The sequence below is a fragment of the Macaca nemestrina genome, chromosome 1, assembly GCF_043159975.1.
Source record: "Macaca nemestrina isolate mMacNem1 chromosome 1, mMacNem.hap1, whole genome shotgun sequence".
NCBI classification, from domain to species: domain Eukaryota; kingdom Metazoa; phylum Chordata; class Mammalia; order Primates; family Cercopithecidae; genus Macaca; species Macaca nemestrina.
The window spans coordinates 139,250,300-139,266,759 of NC_092125.1; the positions used below are offsets into that span (position 1 = coordinate 139,250,300).

At 46.9% G+C, this 16,460-nt stretch overlaps 1 protein-coding gene across 1 annotated transcript in view; it reads left to right on the forward strand.

The window, feature by feature from the left end:
- The window catches only part of LOC105485411 (ATP binding cassette subfamily A member 4), a 126,388-nt gene that overhangs the window by 63,576 nt on the left and 46,352 nt on the right, over window positions 1-16,460 (forward strand). The window contains exons 15-23 of the mRNA XM_011747756.3: window positions 549-770; window positions 2,052-2,256; window positions 5,729-5,794; window positions 8,645-8,734; window positions 10,435-10,609; window positions 12,830-12,961; window positions 14,123-14,262; window positions 14,701-14,838; window positions 16,189-16,382. Of these exons, the coding sequence (XP_011746058.2) occupies window positions 549-770; window positions 2,052-2,256; window positions 5,729-5,794; window positions 8,645-8,734; window positions 10,435-10,609; window positions 12,830-12,961; window positions 14,123-14,262; window positions 14,701-14,838; window positions 16,189-16,382 (1,362 nt within the window). The remainder of the gene's footprint in view (window positions 1-548; window positions 771-2,051; window positions 2,257-5,728; window positions 5,795-8,644; window positions 8,735-10,434; window positions 10,610-12,829; window positions 12,962-14,122; window positions 14,263-14,700; window positions 14,839-16,188; window positions 16,383-16,460) is intronic.

Sequence of the window (16,460 nt, forward strand, 5' to 3'; positions counted from 1 at the left end):
TACCACTCTTCTCACCGAGGATTTGTTTACTTAACACTTAATAAATACTATTAAAAGAGAAACTGAGGCACATTAAAATGTTAAAGAGTTGATTCCAGCAAACAGTGATTCACAGGAGGCTCCAGATCACAAGTGGTTCAGGGCACCTCTGAGGGGTAGGGAAGCAAGACAGGAAAAACAAAGCAAGTATTTGATTGGTTCACATGGAAAGTGCCTGATTAGAAGTAGTGGGCAGTTTGTGACTAGTTAACTTTCTCTGAGTTGGGTTTTGGTTTGCTGATGTAGGAACACAGAATGCTGGGGCCGTTTCAGCCTAATGGTCTCCCAATTAATTTTTTTTAACATTACTGATGACTGATAGGAGTCTAATGTGTTACTCTTCCCAGGGAAAATGGCATTCCTAGGATTAAAGGAACTCAGCGCATGGAGTGTGCATTGTAGAAATTTAGACAGTAACAACAGGCTCGTGGGAGAGAGCCCTTTAGGGCAGAGTGAGAAGGCATCCGGACAAGGGCAGGCATTACTGACGCGTGGCCTCTTGGTTTCAGCATGGAAGAATCCTACATTACAGCGACCCATTCATCCTCTTCCTGTTCTTGTTGGCTTTCTCCACTGCCACCATCATGCTATGCTTTCTGCTCAGCACCTTCTTCTCCAAGGCCAGTGTGGCAGCAGCCTGTAGTGGCGTCATCTATTTCACCCTCTACCTGCCACACATCCTGTGCTTCGCCTGGCAGGACCGCATGACCGCTGAGCTGAAGAAGGCTGTGGTGAGGCCCTTGGGCTGGCCCCTGTCCTATGACACGTTTCCTTGGAAGGGTCTGTAGCAGTCCTGAAGACCCAGCCTGCCCTTTAAGGGCATCCACTTTGCCTTTGACCTAAGGTTAAAAGGTTCATGTGAGGCTAAAAGGTACAGGGGCAAAAGTGGGAGCAGTCCTCACCCTGAGCGATGCAACAGTGAGCTCACCACACCTGCTTGATTCATCTGTCCCTGAAAGTCATTAAAAAACCAGTTCAACTCATGGGTCCCTTGGTTTACTCACAAGAGAGAGCTAGCAGCGCATTTCACTGGTTTTCCTTTCCCACTCTTTGAGAAGAATCAGAAGGGAAGGAGCTCGCCACTTTACTCTCTGTCTAAAGAGATGTTTCCATTAATTAAAAGTTTTTGTTTTGCTTCAGAACAAACTTGGAGTATTTCCACAAGTATCTTTAACATGCTCTACGAGTGCTTGCAGAAAGAAGTGCAGAAATGAGACTGTCCACAGAGTCAGGCTTGCCGGCCAGGAGAGGACTCCAGAAACTGACTTCTGATGGCCTGAGAAACTTCCTAGTTCACAATTCCCAGACCCAGACAAAGAGCACTGTCTTTTCTCTAATTGTTTTCAAATGGGCCATTTCCACCCTCTAATCAGCCTCTGGCCCTGGAGGGTGCAGTTCCCCTCGTCCTCCGGAGTCTCCCTGTCTCTGTGCTGTAGAGTCAAGAAGGGATGACCACCTGCCCTCGCTGGGAAAAGACAGAAAGTCTGACTTGTTCTCACGACTCACACTTATTAGGCTCCAGAGGTGTCAGGGCATCTGCCTTTCATTTCTTAGGTTAAATAAGAAATTAATCGCTACCATTTATAGCACCCAATTTTCTAAAATGATCACAATGGATTAGTGGCAAGAAATCTTTATGACTCATCTGTGGGCAGAGCTGGGCTATTTTGGTAATCCTTGAGTAGGCAGATGGAACTTTGAGGCCACCTTCTTGGGTACATAGATCACTAGGAAGCTATAGGTCTCGCAACTGTGGGTTAGGGCTGGGCTGAGAATTGTTTCATGTTTTTTGTGACTGTATAGCTAGAGACTCTCTTGTTTGCAGACAGACACTCTGAACTCCCCCTAGCTGTCTAGAGAAAGACTGCCTTCACCCCTCCTGAGGTGACCTTACACTGGGAGGCAATGGGGACCCTCTTTTGGCCCTCCCCTCTACCTTGAGGGCATCTGGGTGCTGTTGCATTGGATAAAAGGCACTGCTCATTTTCTGTGCCCTCTCTGCCTCACTGCAGAGCCTGCTGTCTCCGGTGGCATTTGGATTTGGCACTGAGTACCTGGTTCGCTTTGAAGAGCAAGGCCTGGGGCTGCAGTGGAGCAACATCGGGAACAGTCCCACGGAAGGGGACGAATTCAGCTTCCTGATGTCCATGCAGATGATGCTCCTTGATGCTGCTGTCTACGGCTTACTCGCTTGGTACCTTGACCAGGTGTTTCCAGGTAAGCATCCCCCTCTATAGGGTAAAGGTAATTGAGTTCTTCAGATCCCCAGCTCTCTCCATTCATCTAGTTTAAATTTCATTGCTTCCAAGCTCTTTGTCAGAACCAGCATTTGAAGTTTAAATCTAGAAGTAAAAAATCCACCAGCAAATCCTACTGGCTTTACTTGAGAAACAAATCCAGAATCTGATCTCCTGTCACCACCCAACCTTCCCAATCCCAGCCTCTTCCTTCCACTACCACCTCACATCAGTCCATTTTCCACACTGTATTCAGGGAGATCCTTTCAGAATCAAGGTCATATGGTGTCAGCCCTCTCTGTCAAATGCCTCCACTGGCTTTTTCTCTTGTTCAGAGTAAAACCTGGTGTCTCAACCCTGGCCTCCAAGATGCTTCATTATCTAGCCTCCAACTTTCTTCCTCATCTCATGATTTTCCCTTCTCCTCCATGTTCCTCTGCTCCAGCCACGTCGGCCTCCTTACTGACTGTTTAATACACCAAGTGCATTTCCTCTTCAGGGCCTTTCCACCTGCTGTTCTCATGCCAGAAGCACGTTTCTCTCCCCCGAGCCCCCAACCCGTCCCTCGGATCTGCAGGCTTGCTTCCTTACTTTGTTAAGGTCTTTGTTCAAATGTCACATTATCACAGGGATCTTTCCAGACTGAAGAGATCTACATATCTATGGCTCTATAAACAACATTCCTTCAGGGTTCCCATCCCCTTACCCTACTTTATTTTGAGGAACATTCTTCACCATCTGTTACGATGATGTATCTTATTATGCATGTATTTACTGACTCTCTGCCCTTAGTAGAAATGAGCCCAGAGGGCAGGCACGTGGTCTATTTTGTTAACTGTGACAGTCCCAGTGCCCAGAATAGTGCCTGACTTTTGGTGGCACTGAATAAATATCTAATTAATCTGTAGCATGGAAAATCATCTTTTGTAAATTGGCTGTTTGCACAGTCGTGTATTTACTTGGTAGAAAATCAAATTTTCCTTCAAATTAGCATTTTCTGCTCACTAGAGCTGCCTCACCTTCATCTGAGTGGTCTCCAAGTCAGCCGACAGCCTTCTTGTGCTATAGCAGCCATGCCTGGCTCTTGATGCTGTAGCCAAGAGCAGGCAAGGGACGGTGAGGCTGGTCCAGTCCATGAGGAGGGACAAACCCACAGCTCTCAGATCATCTCAGGGTAGCCTTTGTTGGCAGAAATAGGTAGGCAGCCACCCTCAATAGGAGGAAGGCCTCTAGACTGGGTCAGGAGGCCTGGGTTTGCATCCTAGTGGCATGGGTGCATTCGTTTACTAGAGCTGCCATAACAAAATACCACTAACTGGACGGCTTAGACAACAGCCATTTATATCTCACAGCTCTGAAGGCTAGAAGTCCAAAATCAAGGTGTTAGCAGGGCCATGCTCCCTCCGAAACCTATAGGTGCTTGGCCACTCCTTGACTTGTAGATGCACCCTTCTGATCCTTCATTTGCACATGGCATTCTCCCTGTCTTACATGGCCATCTTATAAGGACATCAGCTGGACTGGATTAGGGGCCTATCTTGCTCCCATGTGACCTCATCTCAACTAATCACGTCTGCAATGACCCTGTTCCTAAACAAGGCCACATTATGAGGTACCTGGGGTTAGCACTCTGGTGTCTTTTTTCTTGACACCACTTCTGACACCAAATGTGTGTTTTGGTTTTTGTTGTTGTTGTTGTTGTTGTTTTGGCACCAACCAATTCTCCTATATTAATGGGTTGTCCAAGAATTCAATTGAATTCTGACACTATCCAGAATTCACACAGACCCCACGGGTTCAGTCCCATAAGACTGCCCCTCTTCAGATGCCAGCTGGAAATGTGGTGCCCAGGCTACCCACACTTTTGCCAAAGTCCTGTACTTACAATCACAGCTTTAAAATGAAGGATATAGCTCAGGAACTGCCACATGGAAGAGAAGCATGGTATGGGATTGGGGGCAGAGCTTCTATGCTTTCTCTAGACACACCACCCTCCCAGCACCTCAAAGTGTTCAGCAACCCAGAAGCCCTCCAAATCTTGTTGTTCAAGAGTTTTCATAACCCTGTCTCCAGCTCCCTACTCCCCTACTGGAGGTTGGGGGTTGGGACTGAAAGTTCCATTCTTCACATGTCTGGAGGTCGAGGGTTGGGACTGAAAGTTCCATTCTTCACATGGGTGGTCTTTCTGGCGACCAGTCCCAAGAAACTGCAGCTATCTTGGGGCTCTACCCTGAGTCACATCATTAGCATAAACTCAGATGTGGTGGAGGAAGGGGCTCATTATGAATAAAAAAAGACACTCCTTTCTGCCAGGAAATTCCAAGGGTTTTAGGACATCTGTGCCCTGCACAGGAGCTGGGAACAAAGACCAAGTATATTTTGTATTATGTCACAGACCCCAACATATCTTTTTGGAGGGAGACCAAATTCAACCCATGACGGTGACTTTGAACAAGACACTTGAACTTAGTCTGTTTTTTCTATCCTACTAGACTGTTGGAAAGAAATATAATAGATGAAAATTAGTTGATTAAAATTGAAATTTGTGCATAATTCAAAAGTTTTATTTTAGCCAAGCTAAAGCTTTCATTTATTCACCAGCTATTTACTGAGCAGCACATGTGTGTGAGGCTCAGCAGGGCCAAGTTCCGGGAATAGAGCAGTGGAGATAAAGATCCAGACCTGCCCCGAGGAATAGACAGTTCAATGGCAGCAAAGGCCATGAAACATATGGCAACTCAAAAAAAGCTGAGACCATGATTCTACAAAATCAACATTTTGTAGGGAGCAGAACTTTCAAAGAGAACTGGACTAGAAATTTGGGGGTCTTTTTCTTGGAACCCTGGTGGATCCAGCAGAATGAGGGGTGGGGGTGTAGAGTTAAAAACAGTGACATTAGAACTAGATTACCTGTGTTGGAATTCCTACATTTCTGTTTAACTCTCTGTGACCAGGGGCAACTATCTGTGACCAGGGGTAGATGGCTCAAGCTCCGTGTGCCTCAGTTTCCTTTCTCACAAGAATAATATTACTACCTACCTCCTGGGATTGTTTTGAGGTTTAAATTATTTAACACATGGAAAGCACTCACAGCAATGCCTGCCACAGAAAGAATATCCAGTACATGTTAGTGATGATCACCATTATTATTATCTGACTCCTGGAAAAGGACTTGATTTAATAATCTCATGAAACATTTTTTTGGAAAACTAATGTCAACCAAGATTATTGGTCTTGCTGTTGTTTATAACACCCCAAAAACATGACCGTGTGGATAAAAATATGTTGGAAGGAGAAGTCTTTCTAGGAGCCTGAGAATAGCCGTGTAATGATAACTACAAATATCTGTAGTTACAATTTGAGGTAGATAAACTCTGGATCTTATAGAACTGCGGTAAGGTAGGATAGGGAGACTCCTTCGACCTTCTCTGTTTATTTGTTTTTATTTTTAGGAGACTATGGAACCCCGCTTCCTTGGTACTTTCTTCTGCAAGAGTCGTATTGGCTTGGCGGTGAAGGTGAGTCCTTTAAAACACAAATCTGAATGTTTGAAATCAGCTCCTTGGGCTCTGTGCAGGATGCACATGGGTCACAGAGGTGGCCCTCTATGTAAACGGTGTGATTCCTGATGAGTCAGCTGCCTTCTGGGACTCTGCCCCTTGATAGGCATTGCAGCGTCTGGGAGCCCACCTTTCACGAGTCGCTGGGCCCTGTGTGATCATGAATGGCTGATCATGGATAAAGCCCTGTGTCCTGGACACTTTGTCCAGTAGACTAAATTGCCCTATTTAAAAAAGGCCAAGCCACTTCAGGGTTCAAAGAACTTTTGCAGCTTTTCAGTATAAAGCAGAAATCCAGGGAATCATGAAGGAACCTTTGCATTCGTGTCCCACTGCCTTCCTCGTGCCTTTTCATTCTTCTCTGCCTTTTCCAAATATAAGTAAGTTTATTCTCCCAAGATGCAGACGCCTCCTGGGGCTGAGGCAGAGCTGTTGATCTTCACCGTAATGCCTCAGATTCTCCTGGTGTTGATCTTTCTTAGGGGTGGGGAAGAAGGCTGAAAGGGCATTTGCCCACAACACATCTTAGGTAAAAGGCACCTTTACTACTGAACCAAACAGGAGGCCTAACTAGAGAAAGTTCTAGAAGCAGGGAAAAACAGACTCTTTTGTGAGGTTTGAGAAAGCAAAGAAATTCCAGAGTGTGAGCGGGGGGCTCCCCTAGAGCTGGGAGGCTCTGCAAGCGAAGGAAGTACTCTCCCATCTGTTTGTTGCTCACCTACCTGTTCTTTACTTTGTATTATTGGGCCTGGGCCAGGACTTATCCTGTAAGCACTGAGATTGATGTTTGTTTTCTCTAGGGGATTAGTCTAGGGCCTTTAAAAGGCTTGGCCAGGTTTTTTTGTTTTTTGTTTTTTTTCTTTTGTTTTTTTGCTTTTGTTTTCACAGGGTCAAACCAACAGCACTTTAACAGCTCAGGATTTTTTCATTGTATTGGCTTATTCATCTTGTCTACCTGTAAACTTGTTAATTGTTTACTATAATAAAATTATCATATAATAAATGAAAAATTTCAACACAGGGGTGTATTCCTAGAATGTTTTTAATGTCAATGAATATCAGGGCTTGTGGGCATTTTTTTTTTTTCTCTACAATCCCAACAGATACTCGGCCTCTTAAGAAAAAAAGAAGTCATAAGAAAAATATGCTCCTTCAAAAGTGAATCACAAATATGTTTGCCAACGGGAGGCAAATATTTTTCACCTGTCTCATAGGCTGGACTGAAATGGATTTCGAAAACTCTCCAAAACCAGAAAAGAGCTGAGGGTCTCTACCCAACCTCCCTCCTTTCACAGATTAAAAAATAAAAAATGGAGACCAGGAGACAGCCAGTATCCTCCCCCATTGGTCACTTGGGACAAAATCTGGAACTTGCACATATATTGCCTGGCAGGAAACTCATTCCAGTGATTAAACTCTTTAAGAGGATGTTTCCTCTTGCTATTTCATTACCTATTTGTGCAGTTTGATAGCTAGTAAAGTGATCAAGGGAACCGTGGGGCATAGATTCAAAAGTCCTTCAGGCAAGAGAGCCAGACTCTGCCTCAAAAAAAAAAAAAAAAAAAAAAAAAAAAAAAGTCCTTCAGGAAGCAGAAGTAGAAGAACAGTACTAGAGGCGGCAGGTCCCTGACCACCAGGCCCACTACCTGCCGCTCCAGCACACTTCCTGCACGTTTTCAGAGGGCAGGGGACAGAGGGGCCCTGGGTGGCTGTTGCATTGAGAAATCTCGCCCTGCTCTTGTGTGTGCACTTGAGGCCGAGAGCCCTTGGATGCTTGGTGACAGTGGTTTCCTCCTGTCCCTGCCTTCCTGTCTGGCAGACCGACTGGTCCTTCTGCTTCTCTTCCCCTTCCAGGATGTCCTGATGTCTTTTTAAACCAAATGCCAAGTTTGCCAAAAAGTGTCTGTGTGTGTGTGTGTCTGTGTGTGTGTGTGCAATGTGTGTGTTTATACCACACTTCACAATTTGTCCAGGCTTGTATTAATACCATCACCAGGCTCAACCCTGGTGTTAATTCCAAGATACTTAAATGCCCATCTAGGTGAATTTCTCAGGTAAACCATTTCTCAAGCTGTAGTTTAAGCTGGCTGGCTGTCATAGCACTTTGAATAGACTTTGTTTATGTTTTTGTTTTTTGAGACAGAGTCTCACTCTGTTGCCCAGGCTGGAGTGCAGTGGCGCTATCTTGGCTCACTGCAACCTCCGCCTCCCGGGTTCAAGTGATTCTCCTGCCTCAGCCTCCTGAGTAGCTGGGATCACAGGTGAGCACCACCACACCCGGCTAATTTTTTTATTTTTAGTAGATACGGGATTTCACCATGTTGGTCAGACTGGTCTCAAACTCCTGACCTTGTGATCTGCCGGCCTTGGCCTCCCAAAGTGCTGGGATTACAGGGGTGAGCCACCACATCTGGCTCCTGAATAGACTTTTACTCAAGGTTCGCCATGACTTTCACATGTTTTGGATTGGAGTAAAATGGACCAGTGATGGGCTAAAGAAAATTAACTCATTTCAAATTCAAAACTGGTTTTCTTAATTTTTTAAAAATCACAATTTCTGAAACTGTGGGCTCCTCCTGGCACCTTGAGAGGAGGAGGTGAAACTCTCCAAGTCTGAAACTCCTGTTACAAATCTTCCTCTGGGACTGGCAAAGATTGTGCGATCATGCTTGAGTACCTCACAGCCCTAAAGCAGGTCAGAGGCTGGCTAGGAAACTCATTTGCTCCCCGTACCTCTCCCCTCCTTTCCTGCCTTTGCTGGTTCTCAGCTCCCGGAGGTAGAGTAACAGTGGCTTCTGATTGGTGCAGGGTGTTCAACCAGAGAAGAAAGAGCCCTGGAAAAGACCGAGCCCCTAACAGAGGAAACGGAGGATCCGGAACACCCAGAAGGAATACACGGTAAAACCCCAATAAAGAATGCACAGCAGAGGCGAGGAAAAGGCTCTAAGCACTGCAGAGGGCCAGAGCAAAACATCTCATGGCAAGGGTGGAAAGAAGCCCAGGAAACTGACTCTCTCTGTTAACAAGTGTTAAACCAGATCGCTTCTCAGAGGTCCATCTGCATGTGTGTGGAATGAATGGTTCAGCCCAGACATTAGCGCATATTTCCTGGAGAAAGCAAATACCAACTATGTAGTGTGCCTGTGCCCTTGTTAGGCAAATCCCAAGTGGGTTGCACAAATGTGCTGACTTCCGAGGATTTAGCAAGAACAATAACTTTGGTCACTGGGACTTAAAGCGGATATGAGCTATAAGGAAAGACAAAAATAAATGCTTCTGTGTCCAGGGGGAAAGAGACTCCAGGGGAGCTGACTACACTTCACTTACGGCTTACAAATCTAGAAGGCCATTCATTGAAACCATCAGAAGCCTTTCCTGACAGTGGAAGTTACCTAATAATCCCTAAACTGATGACCCAGGTTTACAAGTTGTGTTTTTCCTGGCTTTTGCTGCCCTCATCTTCTCTCTTAAACTAGTTCTGTATTTTTCCCAAGGCTTTTCATTCCCTAAGCATATGCATTTCTCTGTGGCCAAAATGCTCTGGGTTTAGACAGGCAGCACAGCCCCCGGGCTCTGCCTGACAGGGCAGGAGAGGGTCTGGCTTTTATCCCTCCAGCCCACCACTGCCCACTGTAGTACACCATGCCTCTGGGCAGATCCTCCTCCCACAGTGGAAAGTCGAGGCTGAAATCAGGAGGCTGGGGACTGATTCCACCTCAGTTGCAGGCAAGGCCAGGTGGCACAGACAGAAGAAACAGTGGAATTTCTCCCCCTAGGGAAACAGATGCTTAGAGCTACAGTATTAAGATGACAAATTAAGCTGTGCCATATAGGGTGAAATGAAGCAGTGAGAGACGGGAGGTCAGGGAGAAGTGAGAGCACTAGGTGAGGGTCTGCAGTGGAGGGCGCATGGGAGGAGGAAGGAGGGGAGTGGGATTTGAGGGATGGTGATGGGGAAGCGTGGACTGCCCTACCCACCTAATTGGAAAACTCTGGGAGTTCTGAGGAGCAAGAAGCCTTAGTCAAAGTCAACTCAAAGATTCAAGCCAAGGTGACTAGGAGAATGGCGGTCCAGAAAAGGTCATGGGAGAGTCTGAAAGCAGATGTTGTTTTGGGAAGATGAAGAGCCTAAGCCACTTCCAGAAATTCATGAGGAAATGCCCCATGGACTGTTGGCAATGAGGGCCTAGGACCAAGGTTGAGCTTGGGGCCAACTCTCCCTATAGACAGTGAGTGCACTCTGATGAGCGTGGGCTCTGGGTTCAAATGCCGACTCTGCCACTCATGCCTATGTGTCCTTAATAGGAGAGTTGATGTCTCTGTGTCTGCGGTTTCCTCGGCTATGGAAATGTGCCTAATAAATGTTTACACCTTAGGACTGTTATGAAAGTACATGAGGTAATTTGTGTAAAGCAGTTGAAGCAGTGCCTAGCATATAGGAGGTGCTATATAAATGTTTGACGCTATTATTACTGTTATTATTCTGCAGTCTACAGGGGCAGGTGATGTTACAGGCAGAAGACAAGGTCTGGAGAAAAAGCCCTGGGGCCGTGTAATTAGGCATTATGTTTACATCATGTTCATTATTTTCCTCCAAGACTCCTTCTTTGAACGTGAGCATCCAGGGTGGGTTCCTGGGGTATGTGTGAAGAATCTGGTGAAGATTTTTGAGCCCTATGGCCGGCCAGCTGTGGACCGTCTGAACATCACCTTCTACGAGAACCAGATCACCGCATTCCTCGGCCACAATGGAGCAGGGAAAACCACCACCTTGTGAGTCTTCCAGCAGAGAAGCTGGCTGCCGTGCTAGCCTGTCATTTCCTGGCTTAGTCCTTCCCTGTCAGCGGCTGTCTCCTCTTTCCCACAAAGTTTAGTGACAAATATTTGTGGCCCCAAGAATGTGTAAAAGCTTGCTGCAGTATTCAAAGCTCACTCATATGTATTCTCTTGAGGGGGAGGTAGAATAAGTTTATTGCCCCTTTTGTGTGCCGGGGAAGTGGACATTCATTCAGAGAGTTGAAGTGACTTTCCTGAGGCCACCGAGTTGTCATGGCTCAGTGGGGGCAAAAGCCAGGCACCGCGGTTGCCTCTTGTTTCTCACGCCTTGAGTCTTTCCCCCATCCCAACAGTCCATGGTGGTGATCAAGTCATGGCCACTGTCACCACGTGCACGGAAGCTATAGAATCCTGCTATTTCCCTATTTCCTTTCTCTTTTCTTTGCTTTCTTTTTTTTTTTTTTTTTTTTTTTTTGAGACAGTGTCTCACTCCATTATCCATGCTGGAGTGCAGTGGTGAGTGCAGTGGTGCGATCTTGGCTCACTGCAACCTCCACCTCCCAGGATCAAGCGATTCTCCCACCTCAGCCTCCCAAGTTGGTGGGACTACAGGTGCATACCACCACACCCAGCTAATTTTTGTATCTTTTTTTTTTTTTTTTTTTTTTTTTTAGTAGAGACAGGGTTTCACCATGTTGGCCAGGCTGGTCTCAAACTCCTGACCTCAGGTGATCTGCCCACTTCAGCTTCCCAAAGTGCTGGGATTACAGGCATGAGCCACCACACCAGGCAGAGTCCTGCTATTTTCAAGGAAAATTCCTTTTCCTGCCAATCATTAGGCAGGCTTCAACATCAGCTGATGAGGGTTAGTGGTAGTTCTGGAGAAAGTAAAAAAAAAAAAAAAAAAAAAAAAAATCAGTCTCTAGAGGGGCCTGTGGAGTAACCGCCTGGCAACAGAAGGTCAGGGCACGGAAGGCGAAGGGCTCTGCGTGGACCTGTCAGCTCCGCAGGCGTCCCACTGTCCTCCAAGGGACCCGAGCGCCATCTGCTGAGAGGAGAACAGGGCCAGCCATGGTTTCCCAAGGAGCAGCAGACATGGACCTCGCAGGGGGCAGTGAACCCACGTGACACAGTCTTCACGTCCTTTGGAGAACCCCAGGAAGGAACAGCAGTGTGTACACCCTGTGATGGAATGTTCTCTAGGGCGGTTCAGTGTGAATGGAATGTGCGGCCGGTGCCATTCTATTTGGTTCTGTTTCCCTCTAGTGGTTGATCCGCGGAGATTTCAGCTTCTCCATCAGGACAAGTTCAGATAGCCTGAGATGGTATCAGAACTCAGGGACAGAGCTGGGTGTGGTAGTCCTGCATCCATCTGATGTCTCTCCGTGCTAACTGATACGGTCAGAGAGCTGGAAGCAAAGTCCAGCACCCCAGGGCTCCGCAAAGGCAAACACATTACTTCATCAGCTGCTGACATGCAACTTCCCCTGGGGGTTAAAACAGTGTTTAATACTAACAGTAATCATATTTTTGAGTTTTACTTTATGCTGGCTCTGTTCTAATGTTGCAAGTGTATTAACTCATTTAAGCCTTACAACAACCTAGGGACATGGGAGTCATAGTTCCCATTTAAAAAAAAAAAAAAAAAATGCCCACCGTTGCTCTTGGGCTTTTTATGTTTTGGATCCAAAGCTAATACTGATGGTGGTAATTCCCATGCCTGGCTTCCATCAGTTAATCAACAAATGCCTAGGACTGCTTAGTTATCGCCTTCATCAAGACCTTACCCAGCTTTATGATGATGACACCTGGCTTTTCAATAGCCATGACTGCTCACCCAAGAGGCAAAGCCTTGAGTCATGCACCAAACACCTTTTATTGATCCTCTCCAACACCAGGCTCCTTGATGGCTAAGCTGGGGATACCTGTGACTGCACATGAACATTCTGAGGCTGGGAATCCCAGAGGCCCTCAGCGTTGGCCTGGGAGCCCCAGGAAATAAGTAGCAGAGAAGGATGGCCGAGATGGCCCTCTGCATTAGGGCCTGGATGCACACGCTGGTGCTAAGGGGGCCCCACAGCTAATAGCAGTTTGGGTTTGATTGACAGCTCAGGCAGGAATCCAGTGAGAGTTCTCACTGAACACGGTGTGGGGCGGCCCTCCTAAGGCATGTTGCTAAAGGCCATCTCTTCTGCCACTGACTCCTGTGTTCCGCAGGTCCATCCTGACGGGTCTGTTGCCACCAACCTCTGGGACTGTGCTCGTTGGGGGAAGGGACATTGAAACCAGCCTGGATGCAATCCGGCAGAGCCTTGGCATGTGTCCACAGCACAACATCCTGTTCCACCAGTAAGCAACGCAGGAACTGAGACCTCCCCATCCCGTCTCCTCACCTCTGCCCCCAGCACACTTTTCTAGAGCCCAGCTCAGGGGTGCTGGGCCTGGGCACAGGCAGAGATACAGACTCTTATTTGGTTTCCCCTGTGTTTAAGGTCCTTTGTCCTACTTGTAGTGAGAATTGTCCCTCAGAATATGGGACTCTGGCTCTGCTGCTCAGAGCTGAGGGCTCCCCCCTCAGAAGGGTGAGGCTGCCTTCACTCTGACAGAGCAGCTGATTGATCGATCCCCTAGCCCCTTCTGCAGCCCTGAAGTACTTCCTTTCAGGGACCAAAGACAGGAGGATCACTGTTCCTTTTTCCTGTGTAAGCCACGGCATGAAAGGCAAACTTTTCAGGGGGCTTTTCAGTTACTTTTTTCCCCCAATAAGGTATCTTTTATTTCTTATCTAAGAAGCTATGCGTAGTCATTGTGAAAGAAAAAAAAGGAAGGGAGGAAGGAAGGGAGGGAGGGAGGAAGAAAAGGAAGGAAGTAAGAAAGGAAGGAAGGAGGAAGAAGGAAGGAAGGAAGGAGTGAAGGAAAAAAGAAAGGGAGAGAGGGAGGGGATGAAGGGAGGGGAGGGAAGGGAAGAAAAGGGAAGGGGAAGGAGGAAGGAAAGGGAAGGAGGGAGGAAGGAAATATAGGTAAACAAAAAATCGAAAATAAAAGTCACCTGTAATTTCACTACTCAGAGATAACCACTGTTAACATATTGGTATATAATTTTTTAGAACTTTCTCCTATACATGTATAGATAGATAAACACATATACTTTAAAATCATAAAGAATAGTAAAACTATGCATACAATTTTATAACCTGACATTTTTTTCAAAAAAGGATTGCTTTTTTAAACATAAGATATCATGAACATCTTTCATGTCATTACATATTCTTCTATAAAATAATATTTAATATTTACAGACTATTCCATTGTATGAATGAACCATGTAAGCCATCCTCTTATTAGCTATTTAAGCAGGGTCTGCTATTTTTGTTTTGTATCATAAACACCACTGCAGTGAGCATCTTGATTGCTAAATCAAGAATACTTGTCCTCAATTATTTCTGTAAGATCGGCTGCTAGAAGTGGAAGTGCTGAGCCATTGCTTTTCTTGTTGTCCCGTCCTCCTAGCCTCACGGTGGCTGAGCACATACTGTTCTATGCCCAGCTGAAAGGAAAGTCCTGGGAGGAGGCCCAGCTGGAGATGGAGGCCATGTTGGAGGACACAGGTCTCCACCACAAGCGGAATGAAGAGGCTCAGGATCTATCAGGTGCTGGGAGTTGGATGGAGACAGGGCCACAGATGGCAAATCCATGACTTCCCAGTGCACCCAGGAGGCAGGGGAGGCTTGGAGCAGGAGAGCTTCTAAGGGTGGGAACACCTCTGTGAAGTTACCCCAAAAAATCTAAAAGCAGCCCCCAGAGCATTATCCCTGCAGAGCAGTGTCTCACAGCAGCCTGGGTTTTATTTGTCCTGAAGTTGATGTGTTTGAACAGTCTTCAAAGGGTCTGATCCAAGGAGGCGATGGTTGCCCTTTCTGCATTTACAAAGCCTCAACAGTATTAGGGCTTTGAACGCTATGAACATCTAAGAGGCAGCATCAAACCGCTGCTGGATTAGGGTGCCCCCACAATGCCACTGGCCCTGGGCCTTTCTCGTCCCCACCCTCCACAGTCCCTTAACTCTCCCATCCTTCTTGTGCCTCCAGGTGGCATGCAGAGAAAGCTGTCAGTCGCCATTGCCTTTGTGGGAGATGCCAAGGTGGTGATTCTGGACGAACCCACCTCTGGGGTGGACCCTTACTCAAGACGCTCGATCTGGGACCTGCTCCTGAAGTATCGCTCAGGTAACAGCCACTGCTCAGTCTCCTGGGCTCTCACTGTGGCTCTACCTGTGGTCCCCACTCTCTCACCTGGCATAGCTGAGTACAGGAACCACCATGGCTACACTTAGAAGGGGGTTTGTCAGTGACTTGGTGAATCTAAGTTCCAACTAAAGCCCCCTGAGGTTTTTAAAAACATAAACAGGGAATCATTGATGAGGCAACCTACTTCCGAAAATATTTCAGAAAATTCTCTCGACCTGCAGCCCTTCTGTCTGGAATGATGGATGCTACTCTAGGTGAAAGTCCTCTCTGACCATGGGGACCCAGGTCACCTGCAAACATACCTAGAAGCTCCATAGCTGTCAGATGACCACTTAGGACCAGTGTGAAGGTGACCTGGTGGGCATTCGGTGCTCCAGAGGATGGCCGCAGATGGAAGCGGCTCCTCTGTCATGGCACCTCTCAGACAAGGGGCTCAGATTGGAAGACACAGCAGGCAGAGCTGAGTGCCCATAGAGGTTAATAGCATGGTTCAACCCCATGATCGAGCCAGAGCTTTCCCCTCACTCTACTCACACAGCATTGCCCTGTGCCTTTCTCTGAGGGTTTGTCATCCTGGAATCTTCATTGCTGTTTTCTTCTTCAAATTTTTTTTTTTTTTTTTTTTTTTTTTTTTGTGAGACAGAGTCTCGCTCTGTCGCCCAGGCTGGAGTGCAGTGGTATGATCTCCACTCACTGCAAGCTCCGCCTCCCAGGTTCACATCATTCTCCTGCCTCAGCCTCCCGAGTAGCTGGGACTACAGGCGCCTGCCACCACGCCCGGCTAATGGTTTTTGTATTTTTGGTAGAGATGGGGTTTCACCGTGTTAGCCAGGATGGTCTTGATCTCCTGACCTCAGATGATCTGCCCACCTCGGCTTCCCAAAGTGCTGGGATTACAGGCGTGAGCCACCGCATCTGGCCTGCTGTTTCCTTTTAATGACATCTCCAGTTAGGGAGAGTATGCACGTCTGTGTTCTTTATGAAGATTATAAATCCAAAGCTTAATGATCCAGAAAATGTACGTATGAAACTCACTAGATGCTGACCATAATACATAAGCCCCTAATATGGAGATTTATTTGAATCAGGTCCTATGCTGGATGCAGAGACACTGTGTGTGGCAATGCCTTACAGTGTGTAGGATGCTATGAAATGTTAGTTATTATTGTCCTAATATCCTGGAATTTGCTGCTGAATTAGTTCCCTTGGATTTTTTTTAGTTAACTCCTGATTTTTGCAACTATGTAGCCAGGAAATTGCTGTACACCCTTTACCAACCACACCTAACCCAGGGCAGGGCTGGTGATTGCCCTGGCCCCTACCTTGCAGGCAGAACCATCATCATGTCAACTCACCATATGGACGAGGCCGACCTCCTTGGGGATCGCATTGCCATCATTGCCCAGGGAAGGCTCTACTGCTCAGGCACCCCGCTTTTCCTGAAGAACTGCTTTGGCACGGGCTTGTACTTAACCTTGGTGCGCAAGATGAAAAACATCCAGAGCCAAAGGAAAGGCAGTGAGGTAGGTGTCTGCCCAGGGAAGGACCCTGGCCTGGGTGAGAAGGAGCACACAGCACGGGGCTACCACTCCAGACAGGGC